Source organism: Oncorhynchus clarkii, chromosome 5 (genome assembly GCF_045791955.1).
Source record: "Oncorhynchus clarkii lewisi isolate Uvic-CL-2024 chromosome 5, UVic_Ocla_1.0, whole genome shotgun sequence".
Taxonomy (NCBI): Eukaryota; Metazoa; Chordata; class Actinopteri; order Salmoniformes; family Salmonidae; genus Oncorhynchus; species Oncorhynchus clarkii.
In genome coordinates, this window is record NC_092151.1 from 21,391,352 (window position 1) to 21,406,975 (window position 15,624).

Genomic DNA, 15,624 nt, shown 5'->3' on the forward strand with positions numbered 1-15,624 from the left:
CACTTTTTTGGTTACTACATGATTCCATGTGTTATTTCATAGTTTTGATGTCTTTACTATTATTCTACAATGTAGAAAATTGTAAAAATAAAGAAAAAGCCTTGAATGAGTAGGTGTTCTAAAACCTTTGAACGGCAATGTATGTACATTCTGATCGTTGACCATGGCTCTGATATTTCTACATTTCTCTCTTTATTCATTTTAAGGGATTTGTGTCTTTTGTTTTGCATTGTTAGGTATTACTGCACTGATGGAGTACCAAATATAAGCATTTCGCTGCAACTGTGATAACATCTGCAAAATATGAGTATGTGGTCAATCAAATTTGATTTGATTTTGATTTGATCTCAAGGCATCCCTGAGTTCAGAATTGACTGTCTGACTGACAGTCTGTCCATCTTTCTGCCTGGCTTGACAACAGCTTAACACCCCAGGATGATGTCAATATCTGGTGAAGGCAGTTTTTCTGGGGACAAGCTGAATGAGCTCAGAAATACATCACCATTGAAACAGAGCCCACGAGTCCCTGGTTCTGTCAGTCTCTCTGCTGCAGTCTCTCCAGATGTTTGCTACCTAGCGTAGCTGCATGTGTGCAATCTGTCCATGAGCTGCTCTGTCGATTAGCTGTATGGATCTGTTTGTTTGCTTTTAGCGAAGTGCATTCTGTATACTCTGTAGGGCCTGCGATGCTTTGTAGGAATTCAGAAATCGACCGATCTCTATGGAGACTGGGGCCAACCAGCTCTGTCTTTGACAGTCAGTCCAGCTGCTTAGTTCCACTTTCTCTCTCTCTATTAGCGTTAGCGGCTCTCCTATTAGTTCTGTCCATTGGGGCGTTCTGTCTGTTAGCTGCTTGCTTGATATGAACTTTACCCTTGTTGTTTACATCGTGTCTGACAGCTGTACACACTACACAATGTCCATTAGCTCTTAGCCATTAGCATTAGCCCCTAGCTCTGTCGGCTAGCTGTTAGCTGCATATGTTAACACTGGGCTCAGTCCGTGGCGGTGGCGCGATGCTCATTGACCCTGCCCGGTTCAGCATCGACATCTTGGTGATCCCCTCGCTGCCAACGGTGGAGAGTGGGAAATTCTCGTAGCTCTCTGGCGCCCCCAATCCACAGTGGCAGCGCTGCAGCTGGGCCTTCAACTCCCTCTGGAAGTTACTGTTCAGGAAACCGTACACCTGTGTGTGTGTGTGTAGACAAAGTTTAAATGCAGAGCACCAGCACCTTAATATGTTTGTAATGACATTTACATTTCCAACATTTTATTCAATACAGTTGAGTTGAGTTAAGTTAATTTAAATTCAGTTCAGTTCATTCAGTTCAGTTAAATTAGATTTGATTTAATTCCACTCCACCCCTCTCTACCCCACTCAACCCTTTCAGGCTTTTCTTGAGGAATTCTCCCAGTGCCTCTGTAAATCTTCTGGGAGAGCGAGGAAGGCAGCTAGCACTTCCACATCACTCAGCTACCCCTCTCACTATCGCTACCCTAACCCTAACCTTCTGGGAAAGAGAGGAAGGTAACTAGCACTACCACTCTCACTACTGCTCTCAACTTTCCGGACTGTTGGGACAGAGGGAAGACATGCTTTTCAAGAGCAAGAACAAGGACACGGCATCTTGTGTCCTGCTTTTAACCGGGAAACTACAATCAAAACTGGACCAAATGTGTAAAAAAGAGAGCCAACCACAGGCCCAGGACCCTAGAATAGAGATACAAAGGAACAAGTGCCCCTTGCACAAAAGAGTTGAGAAAATAGCAGAGAAAGAGAGGTGATACATGGATTCTAAAGCATTCATTTTTTGGAATGTAAACAACTGCAAACAAATTGGTTACTCAGTAGAGAAGCTTCTTAAGAAAAAAGAAATAGTTCGTAAGTGCAATTCCTCAACAATATCTCAAGATTTAATTTTCTTACAAACTTCTCAAATATCCAATTATGAATCTTCTTAAGATGTTTGTTGCTAGGCAACTGATTTAGCTAGCTATCTAGCTAGCAATGGCAATCATGTTAGCATATTTCCTACTGAGATTACTATTCTAAAACATGTTCTGGGTTTAAAATAATCAATACTGAAACTTTCAGATGAAGTCTGTGTGAATTAAACATGTTCAATTGCTTTCATGACTGTATTCTCTCACTACCCTGAGTTTAAGACAAGGGTTTAGCTATCTTGGAATTAAGAACAAATCTAAAAAACGTTATTTTCAATAACCTTCAATAAACTTTTTGCTTAAGGAGAAACATAAGAAATAGCGCAAGAACATTTCCAATAACCTTTTTGAGGAATATCAACTTTGCTTAACTTTCTTCGTAAGTCTATAGTTCAGGAAAAAATGGTAGTTAAGAAGACATTTCTTCTTAAGGTTTTGTGAATCTGGGCCCAGGAAATCTGCACCTGGCTTGTTGATTTTTAAACAGGCATTTCAAACCAAAACAATTCAAACAAAACAATAACAATGGAACTATCAGCAATAGTCCCAGTCGTTACTCAGTTAATAATGACTACCCCTCGACCACACCCACAAACCAACAGTCTTTCCTATTGACCCCCATTTTAAAAGGGGCAACTCTGTTGTCGATTTTTTTTTGTTATACAGAAATAATAAAACATGCAGAAAAGTTGCTGTTGTTCAATGTGCATGTTGTCACGTTCTGACCATAGTTCTGTTATTTTATTCTTTGTTTTAGTATGGTCAGGGCGTGAGTTGGTGTGGGCAGTCTGTTTGTTTTTCTATGTTGGTTTTTGTGTTCGGTATGGTTCTCAATCAGAGGCAGGTGTCGTTAGTGGTCTCTGATTGAGAATCATACTTAGGTAGCCTGGGTTTCACTTTTGGTTTGTGGGTGTTTGTTTCCAAAAACCGTACTGTTTCGGTTTTTGTAAATTCATGTTGTCATTTATTGTTTAGTGTTCTGAGTTTTAATTAAACATCATCATGAACACTTACCACGCTGTGCTTTGGTCCGATCCTTACTCCTCCTCAGACGAAGAGGAGGAAATCCGTTACATGTAGCCAAGTCAAAAATCCCGACCTATGGTTCGCAATGCTCCCACATAGGGAAATATAGCCTGTGAGAAGAGCCCTCTGGATTCAGGCTATTCGGTGTGGCAAAGTGGGAAATTTTGGGGCGCTGTGTCCAACTAGGCTAAAACATTTCATCAAAGTAAGACATTTAACTTGTTTAGTACAGTCCATTTGTAACTCTACTCACTACTTGTAGCTGTATAGTCTGTTTGTAACTCTACCTCAATACTTGTAGAGTTACAAACAGACTATACAGCTACTCACTACTTGTAGCTGTATAGTCTGTAACTCTACTCACTACTTGTAGCTTTATAGTCTAGTCTGTTTGTGTTGTTGGTCTTGGCTAGCTTAATGATCCGGTTGGTTGCTAGATAGCAGTCAATCAAGTGGCTGCTAGCACAGTCATGAAAAGTGCACTCCCCACAGCAACTTGCCCAAACCTCTCCCACTTCTCCTTCACCCAAATCCAGATAACTGATGTTCTGAAAAAGCTGCCAAATCTGGACCTCTACAAATCAGCCGGGCTAGACAATCTGGACCCTCTCTTTCTAAAATGATCTGCCAAAATTGATGCAACCCCTATACTAGCCTACTCAACCTCTCTTTCGTATCGTCTGAGATTCCCATAGATTGTAAAGCTGCCACGGTCATCCCCCTCTTCAAAGGGTTCAATTCTTGGGCCGACTCTTCTTTGTATACATCAATGATGTCGCTCTCGCTGCTGGTGATTCTTTGATCCACCTCTTATGCAGACAACACCATTCTGTATACCTCTGGCCCTTCGTTGGACACTGTGTTAACTAACCTCCAGATGAGCTTCAATGCCATACAACACTCCTTCCGTGGCCTCCAACTGCTCTTAAATGCAAGTAAAACTAAATGCATGCTCTTCAACCGATCGCTGCCCGCACCTGACGGCCTGTCCAGCATCACTACTGACAAAATAGCTTCCAACACTCTACTCAACACATTGGATGCAGTCTATCACAGTGCCATCCGTTTTCCCACCAAAGCCCCATATACTACCCACCACTGCAACCTGTATGCTCTCTTGTTGGCTGGCCCTCGCTTCATACTCATCGCCAAACCCACTGGCTCCAGGTTATCTACACGTCTCTGCTAGGTAAAGCCCTGCCTTATCTCAGCTCACTGTTCACCATAGCAGCACCCACCCGTAGCACGCGCTCCAGTAGGTATATCTCACTGGTCATCCCCAAAGCCAATTCTTCCTTTGGCCGCTTCTCCTTCCAGTTCTCTGCTGTCAATGACTGGAACGAACTGCAAAAATCTCTGAAGCTGGAGACTCCTACCTCCTTCACTAGCTTAAAGTACCAGCTGTCAGAGTAGCTCACATATCACTGCACCTGTACATAGCTCATCTGTAAATAGCCCATCCAATCTACCTCAGCCCCATACTGTATTTATTTATCTTGCTCCTTTTGCACCCCAGTATCTCTACTTGCACATTCATCCTCTGCACATCCTACCACTCCAGTGTTTAATTGCTATATTGTAATTACTTTGCCACCATGGCGGATGTATTGCCTTACCTCTCTTATCCTACCTCATTTGCACATGCTGTATTTAGATTTTCCTACTGTATTATTGATTGTACCTTTGTTTATTCCATGTGTAACTCTGTGTTGTATGTGTCGAACTGCTATGCTTTATCTTGGCCAGGTCACAGTTGCAAATGAGAACTTGTTCTCAACTAGCCTACCTGGTTAAATAAAGGTAAAATAAAAAATGAAGACCGTGACAATGAGAAAAGTAGAGGAGATCAAGGAGGAGATGAGAAGAGCTTTTAGAAGTAAAAAAGGACCTGAAGAACAGAGGACACCATTACCTCATGCAAGACCATGTCCACCTAAACTGGTGATGTGCAAACGTCTTAGCAAAGGTGCTAAAGTACATGGCCAATACGCAAAGAAAGACTAAGAGCATCCGGCCTATGGGAAGCCAGCAAATAAGAACATCACACCCAGAGAGCCCTCCACCAAGAGAAGTCAGCACTCCGCCCAGAGAGACACTCACATATAACCCAGAGAGCCCAGCACTCCACCCAGAAACTCCCACACTCCGCCCAGAGACTCCCACACTCCGCCCAGAGACTCCCACACTCCGCCCAGAGACTCCTGTTGATCTGTACTATTGTTCAGGCTTTGATCTTGTCCCATCTTGATTACTGTCTGGTAATATAGTCCGGTGTAGCAAAGACAGACCTAGCAAAGCTGCAGCTGTCACAAAACAAAGCAGCACGCCTTTCCCTTAATAACTGCACACAGAGAACTAACATCAACAAAATGCATGACAGTCTTTCACGGTTGAGTTGAGGAGACTGCTTCTCTTCTAGTCTTTTTAAGACACATTTTTGTGTTAAATGCCTAACCACTTGTATAATCTATTTGCATTCACTTCAAACAGACAGAGTACCAGTCAACATTTTGGACACACATACTCATTCAAGGGTTTTTCTTAATTGTTACTATTTTCTACATTGTAGAATAATAGTGAAGACATCAAAGCTATGAAATAACACATGGAATCATGTAGTAACTAAAGTGATAAACAAATCAAAATATATTTTATATTTGAGATTCTTCAAATAACCACCCTTTGCCTTGATGACAGCTTTGCACACTCTTGGCATTCTCTCAACTAGCTTCATGAGAAATGCTTTTCCAACAGTCCTTTTGGTGTCCTTTAGTAGTGGTTTCTTTGCAGCAATTCAACCATGAAGGCCTGATTCACGCAGTCTCCTCTGAACAGTTGATTTTGAGATGTGTCTGTTACATGAACTCTGAAGCATTTATTTGGGCTGCAATCTGAGGTGCAGTTAACTCTAATGAACTTATCCTCTGCAGCAGAGCTAACTATTCCTTTCCTGTGGCGGTCCTCGTGACAGCCAGTTTCATCATATCGCTTGATGGTTTTTGCGACTGCACTTTAACTTCTTGGTGACAGGGGGCAGTATTTTCATGTCCGGATGAAATGCATGCCCAAATTCAACAGCCTGCTACTCATCCCCAGAAGATAAGATATGCATATTATTAGTAGATTTGGATAGAAATCACTCTGAAGTTTCTAAAACTGTTTGAATCATGTCTGTGAGTATAACTTATGTAGCAGGCGAAACCGAGGACAAACCATTCAGATTGTTTTTTTTAGGTCACTCTTTTCAATGGGTTTTCATTGGGAATCCAATTCCTATCGCTTCCACTGGATGTCAACAGTCTTTAGAAATTGGTTGAGGTTTTTCCTTTGTGTAATGAAGTACGGCCATCTTGAACGAGGGTAACTTGAAGTGTACTGTTAGAGGCGCGTGACCAGAAAGCTAGCTACAGTTTGTTTTCCTCCTGTATTGAACACAGATCATCCCGTCTTCAATTTTATCGATTATGTACGTTAAAAAATACCTAAAATTGTATTACAAAAGTAGTTTGAAATGTTTTGGTAAAGTTTACAGGTAACTTTTGAGATATTTTGTAATTACGTTGCGCAAGTTGGAACCGGTCTTTTTCTGGATCAAACGCGCCAAATAAATTGACATTTTGGATATATATCGATGGAATTAATCGAAACAAAAGGACCATTTGATGTTTATGGGACATATTGGAGTGCCAACAAAAGAAGCTCATCAAAGGTAAGGCATGAATTACATTTTTATTTCTGTGTTTTGTGTCGCGCCTGCAGGGTTGAAATATGCTTCTCTCGCTTTGTTTACTATGGTGCTATCCTCAGATAATAGCATCGTTTGCTTTCGCCGAAAAGCCTTTTTGAAATCTGACATGTTGGCTGGATTCACAACAAGTGTAGCTTTAATTTGTTATCTTGCGTGTGTGATTTCATGAAAGTTTGATTTTTATAGTAATTTATTTGAATTTGGCGCTCTGCATTTTCACTGGCTTTATTCACTGGACGCTAGCGTCCCACATCCCAGAGAGGTTAAGACACTTTCAAAGTTCATGAAATGTTCCGCATTGACTGACCTTCATGTCTTAAAGTAATGATGAACTGTTGTTTTCTTTTTGCTTATTTGAGCTCTTCTTGCCATAATATGGACTTGTTCTTTTACCAAATAGGGCTATCTTATGTGTACCTTCCCTACCTTGTCACAACACAACTGATAGGCTGAAACACATTAAGAAGGAAAGAAATTCCACAAATTAACAAGGCACACCTGTTAACTTCACTAGGGTAGGGGGCAGCATTGGGAATTTTGGATGAAAAGCGTGCCCAAATTAAACTGCCTGCTACTCAGCCATAAAAGCTAGAGTATAACAGAACTCACATGGCAGGCAAAAACCTGCCAAAAAAATCCAACCAGGAAGTGGCAAATCAGAGATTTGTAGTTTTTCAACTCATTGCCTATCGAATACACAGTGTCTATGGGGTCATATTGCACTTCCTAAGGCTTCCACTAGATGTCAGTCTTTAGAACCTTGTTTGAGGCTTCTACTGTGAAGTGGGGGCGAATGAGAGGGGATTGAGTCAGAGGTCTGCCAGAGAGACATGAGCTGACCACGCGTGATAGTTAGCTTGCGTTCCATTGCAATTCTACAGACAAAGGAATTCTCCGGTTGGAACATTATTGAAGATTTATGTTAACATCCTAAAGATTGATTCGATACATCGTTTGACATGTTTCTACAGACTGTAATGGAACTTGTTGACTTTGTCTGCACCTAGTGATCGCGCCTCATGAATTTTGATTACTGGGCTAAACGCGCGAACAAAAAGGAGGTATTTGGACATAAATGATGGACATTATCGTACAAAACAAACATTTATTGTGGAACTGGGATTCCTGGGAGTGCATTCTGATGAAGATCATCAAAGGTAAGTGAATATTTATAATTATATTTCTGACTACACAACATGGCGGATATCTGTTTGGGTTGTTTTGGTCTCTGAGCGCTGTACTCAGATTATTGCATGGTGTGCTTTTTCCGTAAAGTTTTTTAGAAATCTGACACAGCGGTTGCATTAAGGAGAAGTGGATCTAAAATTCCATGCATAACAGTTGTATCGTTTAGCAATGTTATTTTGAGTATTTCTGTAAATTGATGTGGCTCTCTGCAAAATCACTGGATGTTTTGGAACTACTGAACATAAAGCGCCAATGTAAACTCAGATTTTTGGATATAAATATGAACTTTACCGAACAAAACCTACATGTATTGTGTAACATGAAGTCCTATGAGTGTCATATCTCTTTCTGCTTTTTGTGACTCCTCTCTTTGGCTGGAAAAATGGCTGTTTTTCTGTGACTTGGCTCTGACCTAACAATCGTTTGGTGTGCTTTCGTCATAAAGCCTTTTTAAAATCGGACACTGTGGCTGGATTTACAACAAGAGTATCTTTATAAATGTTGTAAAATACTGGGATTATGGGATTTCTGTTTTGAATTTGGCGCCCTGCAGTTTCACTGGCTGTTGACGCTAGCGTCCCACATACCCCAGTGAGGTTAATTGAAACGCATTCCAGGTGACTACTCAATGAAGTTGGTTGAGAGAATGCCAAGAGTGTGCAACGCTGTCATCAAGGCAAACGGTGGATACTTTGAAGAATCTCATAAAAAATATGTTTTGATTTGTTTAACCATTTTTTTGGTTACTACATGATTCCATATGTGTTATTTCAAAGTGTTGATGTCTTCACTACTATTCCACAATGTAGAAAATAGTACAAATAAAGAAACTGTTGAATGAGTAGGTGTGTCCAAACTTTTGACTGGTACTGTACATAACCCACCAGACACACTACTATGGGTTTCTCCACTGTACCCAAACCCAAAACAGATTTAATACATCGCTCAGTTATGTATAGAGCCATGTCATCATGGAATGCTCTGCCACCAGACGTTACTCAGGCAAAAAGCACATTTAGCTTTAAAAAAAACGGATAAAAAAACAACATTGTTTCACAGAGCCTCTCCTCTTTCTAAATATCTCATTTAACTGTATACAATAATATGAATATGTATATATGAATAGTGTGTAAATAATATTTTTGTTCTCTTAGTGTCTATCCAATTTATAACTCTTATTTATTTTTATTTGTTTATGTTTATTTGTTATTATTAATTATATTTAATGTCCTTGTCTATAACTGTTCTGCACTTTGTCATATTTGTACGTTTTATGTGGACCCCAGATAGAGTAGCTGCTGCATGTGCAGGAGCGAATGTGGATACTAATAACCTAAACTAAACTCCACTCACCACAGGGTTGACACATGTAGAGGCCATGGCGGTGAGGTGGCAGGCTGAGAACACCGCATCATGCTGGCAGGCGGGCAGCGCCTGGTGGTCCCAGTCGAATATCGTGTTGAACACGTTGAGCGGCAGCCAGCAGAGGGCGAAGGCGGCAACGATGGCCGCCAACATAGCATTGATCCTCTGGGCTCCTCGGGCCTTCCGGCTCCGCTCCACCACGTCCCTGGAGGGGAAAAACACAGGAAAGGATGGGATTTACAGTATTCCACACTTTTCCAGTTACTTTTGTTTCTGTTTTCTTAGTCTGTTTAATGTGTATCTGTTGTAATTTTGTTTGATCAATGGGTGGCCACCGGAATGGACTAAATGGATGGGATTTAACCATACTTTACCAGGTACTTAATAATTTCATTAACATTTCTATTTATTCATTAACTGTTCATTGTCTATCCTCTTTGATGATCCTTAGACTATTACTCCATTCATTCATTTCTTTTATTCACCTATTCATCATTGGCCACTCATTGACTACCATTCATTGACTCCTGTCCTGATGTATTACCTGCATCTGAGTAGGCATACTATTATTGACTATTCACTAACTCATTAATCTGACAATTCTTTGACTGTCGTGTGTGTGTGTGTGTGTGTCTGTCTGTGCTTGCGAGCATGCATGAGTGCATGTGTGTGTGTGCTGGCGTGAGTGTGCATGTGTGTGTGTGTGTGTGTGTGTGTGTGTGGGTGCGCATGTGTGTGTCACCTGCGTCGACGTAGGCGTAGGAATATGCGGAGGTAGCAGAGCAGCACTAGTAGCAGAGGGAGGCAGTACTGGAACAGCAGCAGGGAGGTGGTGTAGGCCAGTCGGTGTCTTTCAGTCGGCCATTTCTCCAAACAGATCACATGGTCTCTGAGGAGAGAGAGCGAGGGAGGGAGAGAGAGAGAGAGCGAGGGAGGGAGAGAGAGAGAGAGAGCGGGAGAGAAGGATAGCAAGAGAGAGAGAGGGAGGGAAAGAATGAGAGTGAAAGAGAGCAAGAGAGAGGGAGAGAGACCAAACGTAATTCATGGATCAGTGGATCACCTCGACAACTTCCAGTGAAATTGCAGAGCTCCAAATTCAAATTACTATAAATATTATACTTTCATGAAATCACAAGTGCAATACATCAAAATAAAGCTTTACTTGTTGTTAATCCAGCTGCCGTGTCAGATTTCAAAAAGGCTTTACGGCGAAAGCAAACCATGCCATTATCTGAGGACAGCGCTCAGCACACAAAACATTAAACAGTTAGCAACCAAGTAGATTAGTCACGAAATTCAGAAATAGCAATAAAATTAATCACTTACCTTTGATGATCTTCGTATGGTTGCACTCACAAGACTCCCAGTTACACAATAAATGTTCCTTTTGTTCGATAAAGTCCCTCTTTATATCCAATAACCTCCATTTTGTTGGCGCATTTTGTTCAGTAATCCAATGGCTCAAATGCGGTCACAAGAGGCAGACAAATTCCAAATAGTATCCGTAAAGTTCATAGAAACATGTAGAATGATGTTTATAATCAACCCTCAGGTTGTTTTAGCCTAAATAATCTATAATATTTCAACCGGACAATAGCGTCGTCTATATAAAAGAAAGAAAAACAACGAAAGGCGCACCAAACAGGTTGGGGACTTTCCACTGGCCTCTCATTGAAACGGCTAATTCTCCCTAATTTTTCAGAATAAAGGCCTGAAACAATGTCTAAAGACTGTTCATGGCTAGTAGAAGCCATATGGAACGCAATCTGGGTCCCAACCATTTCTATGGTGGATAGGCTTTCAATGGAAAAACACCCATTTCAAAATAAATCCTGGATGGATTTTCCTCATGTTTTCACCTGCCATTTCAGTTCTGTTATACTCACAGACATTATTTTAACAGTTTTGGAAACTTTAGTGTGTTTTCTATCCAAATATATCCAATTATTTGCATATCCTAGCTTCTGGGCTTGAGTAGCAGGCAGTTTACTTTGGGCATGCTTTTCATCCAAAATTCCGAATGCTGCCCCCTATCCTAAAAAAGTTAAGGAAAGCTTTGACTATGTACAGACTCAGTGAGAATAGCCTTGCTATTGAGAAATGCCGTCGTAGGCAGACCTGGCTCTCAAGAAAAGACAGGCTATGTGCACACTGCCCACAAAATTAGGTGGAAACTGAGCTGCACTTCCAAATTCCTGCCAAATGTATGACCATATTAGAGATACATATTTCCCTCAGACTACACAGATCCGCAAAAAATTTGAAATCAAACCCAATTTTGATAAACTCCCATATCTACTGGGTGAAATATCACAGTGTGTCATCACAGCAGCAAAATTTGCAACCTGTTGCCACAAAAAAACTATTGAATAACAAACACCATTGTAAATACAACCCATATTTAATGTTTATTTATTTTCCCTTTTGTACTTTAACTATTTGCACATAAAATTACATTTGAAATGTCATTCTTCTGGGACTTTTGTGAGTGTAATGTTTACTGTACATTTTTTTTATTGTTTATTTCACTTTTGTTTATTATCCATTTCACTTGGTTTGGTAATGTAAACATGTTTCCCATGCCAATAAAGCCCTTGAATTGAATTGAGGGGGGGGGGGGGGAGAAGGAGAGCGAGAGAGAGAGAGAGGAAGGGAGAGAATGATAGACAAAGAGAGCGTTCGTAAATTCATCAGTTGTTCTGCGCTCTGGCACACTCAGACGAGAGTGCTCTGAAATCAGAGTATCAGAGTGAATTTATGAACACACCCACACACACACGGACTCACCTGAAGGGGTTGGCAGGCAGCGTGAGGTTCTGGAAGGGGTTGTCGGTCAGAATGTTGTAGGACAGGAACGGGAGTGATATGAAGCAGGCGACCAACCAGGTGAGACCTACGGCCAGGTAGGAGTGGCCTGCTGATGGGGACCAGCCAGTAGGGTGCAGGATCAACTGATGGCGCTCCAACGCAATCAAAACCAGGGAGAAAATAGACACCGTCACTGACACACACTGTACAAACGGAGTGACCTGATGGAGAAGAGAGGAGATAAATAAGGGACAAGAGAGGGAGGAGAAAAGGGCACATTATGGACACAAACAAACACGGCAAGGTTATCAAACAAAGATACAGGAACTCTGAACAAGGATTTTTATTTCTTTAAGAAAAGTCTGTGTTCTCACCTTGCAGAGTGCCTCCCCCAGTACCCAGCGGTCCATCAGAGTGTAGATGACGGTGACAGGTAAACACACCACACACATCAAGATGTCGGAGCAGGACAAGTTGGCGATTAGAATGTTGGTGACATTATGCAGTTCCTTCTGCCGCCCGATGATGAAAACCAGGCCCACATTGCCTAGCAACCCTACTGCGATCACCGTGCTGTAGGCCACGATGAGGAAGGTGGCTCCACTCACCGAGGGTGGACACTGGGCTGACTCTGACCAATCAGAGTTCTCCCAGACGCCAGAGGAGCTACTGTTATTGGTCATGGTGGAAGAAGCGTTTTGGGGGCTGTTAGAGGGAGCTTACTGGTAGAGCCTGGGAGTTGATGGGGGGCTAGCGGCAGCTAAAGGGGGTGTAGAGGGGACAGGGTGACTGGGTAATCAGGCAGTTCTAGTCCTTCTATACCCTCCTCAGTTGGCTGATTGGTCGTCAAGATGTTAGAGTCGCTGTGATTGTCTCTCCGAGTCTGCTAATCACTCAGTGGTTGAGCCCTCAGTCTGATGGAGACAATATGATTGGTTTGGCTCAGGAGGAGCAAAGTCTATCTGTAAAACAGGGAAGAGAATAGAAAATAATCTCAGTCTATCTACTGTATAATATAAGAGAATCTGTAAGAAAAGCTCGTGAATAGAGGGAGTGGAGGAAAAGTGAATACAACTTAGAAGATATACGTCCAGAAGATGAGAGAAAATGTGAAAAGACAGAACAGAAGAGAAAATGAGATTAGAAGAGAGGACAAGAGGATCATAAAAAAGAAATTAGAAAAAAGAAAAGCGGGAACATAATTTAGATGACAGAGAAGGTATGAGAAGGGAGAAGATTAGAAAAATGAAGAGGGGAGAAGTTGAGAACAGAAAAAGAGAGAAGAGAGGGAGAACTAATAAGTAGAGAGAATATATTTATCAAGGCACAAGGCGAGACTCAAATGCAGACACGAGGCAGCTAGTTGGAGTCTTACAATGTTTAATAATCCAAAGGAGTAGGCAAGAGAATGGTCTTGGACAGGCAAAACCAGATCAGAGTCAAGGAGGTACAGAGTGGCAGAAAAGGCTCATGGTCAAGGCAGGCAGAATGATCAGGCATGCGGGTACAAAGTCCAGAAACAGGCAAGGGTCAAAACCGGGAGGACTAGAAAAAGGAGAATGCAAAAAGGAGACCGGGAAACCACTGGTTGACTTGGAAACATACAAGACGAACTGGCACAGAGAGACAGGAAACACAGGGCTAAATACACTGGGGAAAATAAGCGACACCTGGAGGGGGTGGAGACAATCACAGGGACAGGTGAAACAGATCAGGGCGTGACAATATTAAACAGAGAAGATATTAAAGCGAGAAAAGGGGGAAAACTAATAAGTAGAAAGAGAAGATATTAAAGAGAGAAGAGGGGAAGAACTAATAAGTAGAGAGAAAAGAAGATACGAAGAGGGTGGAAAGGCTTTCATTGTCCACGAAATATTAAAATGTCCACTAAGTATTCAGAAAATCTCTAGCCAGTGTTGAAGAGCTCAAGGAAAGATATTAGAGGAGAGGTGGATGTAATTATATCTGTCTCTCTTCCTTCAGGAACGCAGCTCTCTGTGACAATTACTACAGCTTCTCTCTCTCTTTCAATTAAATTAAATTAAATTCAAGGGGCTCTATTGGCATGGGAAACATGTGTTAACATTGCCAAAGCAAGTGAGGTAGATAATATACTAAAGTTAAATAAACAATACAAATGAACAGTAAACATACAGAAGTTTCAAAAGAATAAAGACATTACAAATGTCTTTCTCTTAGTCTCTCATTCTATCTCTGTCTCTCTCTTCCTCACACCAGTATAACCATCTCATAATTTCTTCCTCAGAACTTTGCTTCATGTTTTTTTCCCAGCAGGTTGCACACACACACACACACACACACACAAAAACAAAAAAACAGACACACAAATATACACACAAGCACACATATACACACACATAAAAACACAAACTAAAACAAAACCTGTTACAGTAACAGAAAAAATGTGAGTAGATTTCTGTCTCATTTGCATGAGAGGGGGAGTGCAGCTCAGATGCGGTGTGTAGTCAAGCAATCAGCAATACACTGCCAATTAGGATGGGAAACAAACACACATGAAAGAAGGAGAGGTGAGGGAGACTAGAGAGAGACTGGGAACAAACACAGACATTGAAACACAGACACAGACTCCGACACACTGCCCTCAAGTTAATAGTGTGATTATACAGCCGTCTTACAGAATATTACTGGCTCCTCTGACGAGATTAAACATTAGAGACAAATTGCTTAATGTGACCCTCAAATAATTGTGTGTGAATGTGTGTGTGTGATTCATTATATTAGTCTAGACAGTTGTAGTAGAATATACAACAGTATAACTATAGCTAGACAACAGAGAGTATATATAGTAGAACAGAGATAGACTGTAATATTCTCTGATCTGGCAGCAGACAGGGATGTCTGAAAGCCCTGGCCTCTCTAAAAATACCAACGCGCTCCCAGACACAGACTGACTGTGAATAACACACACATTCATGCTTGGATGCACACAAACACACAAGCATGTGCAAAGACACACATGCAGACACACACACACATACGCATGCTTGGGCGCATACAAACACACATAAGAATGTGCACTCACACACCTGCACGCACACACAAAAGAGTGAACGTTCCTCCCTCCCAATTTATCTGGTTCATACTCTGCTCTCTTCCTCAGGCCAGTGGTGTCCTGGTTTGACTAAGCTGTTTAGTAAAACCACTCTGAAAGACAATACATCATGCTTATGACACCAGCTCATTGCCACCGACAGATATCAATATCATTAATCCGGAAAAACTCTCTCTCTTCTGTTTTGCTAGTCTCCACTGGGCCATTTTACTGTGTTATGAATGTTGCTCACAAATGACCAGTCGCTTTCTTAATGAGTTAACCGCTTCTGCCCTAACTCGTTATGAAAGCGACTGGTTATTTGTGATTAACATTTAATATCAGCATCAAAGTAGACATCATGCTAACCTACAAATCCCTGCAAGGTCCTGCACTTCATCTCTAAATGATACTTTTGCTAACAGGTACTGGATCAATTTAAAACTTGCACAAGACAGTTGACAGAATTGTC

General features: G+C 41.4%; 1 protein-coding gene across 1 annotated transcript; it reads right to left on the bottom strand.

Moving 5' to 3' along the window:
- Positions 1 to 970: 970 nt before the first annotated feature.
- LOC139409893 (neuropeptide Y receptor type 1-like) lies at positions 971 to 12,843 on the bottom strand. The gene is made up of 5 exons (XM_071155296.1): positions 12,454 to 12,843; positions 12,059 to 12,300; positions 10,014 to 10,160; positions 9,260 to 9,476; positions 971 to 1,186 (listed from the first exon to the last, which is right to left on the bottom strand). Exons 1-5 carry the CDS (start codon positions 12,760 to 12,762, stop codon positions 971 to 973), a joined length of 1,131 nt encoding a protein of 376 aa, XP_071011397.1. The 5' UTR covers positions 12,763 to 12,843.
- Between the last annotated feature and the right edge of the window lie 2,781 nt (positions 12,844 to 15,624).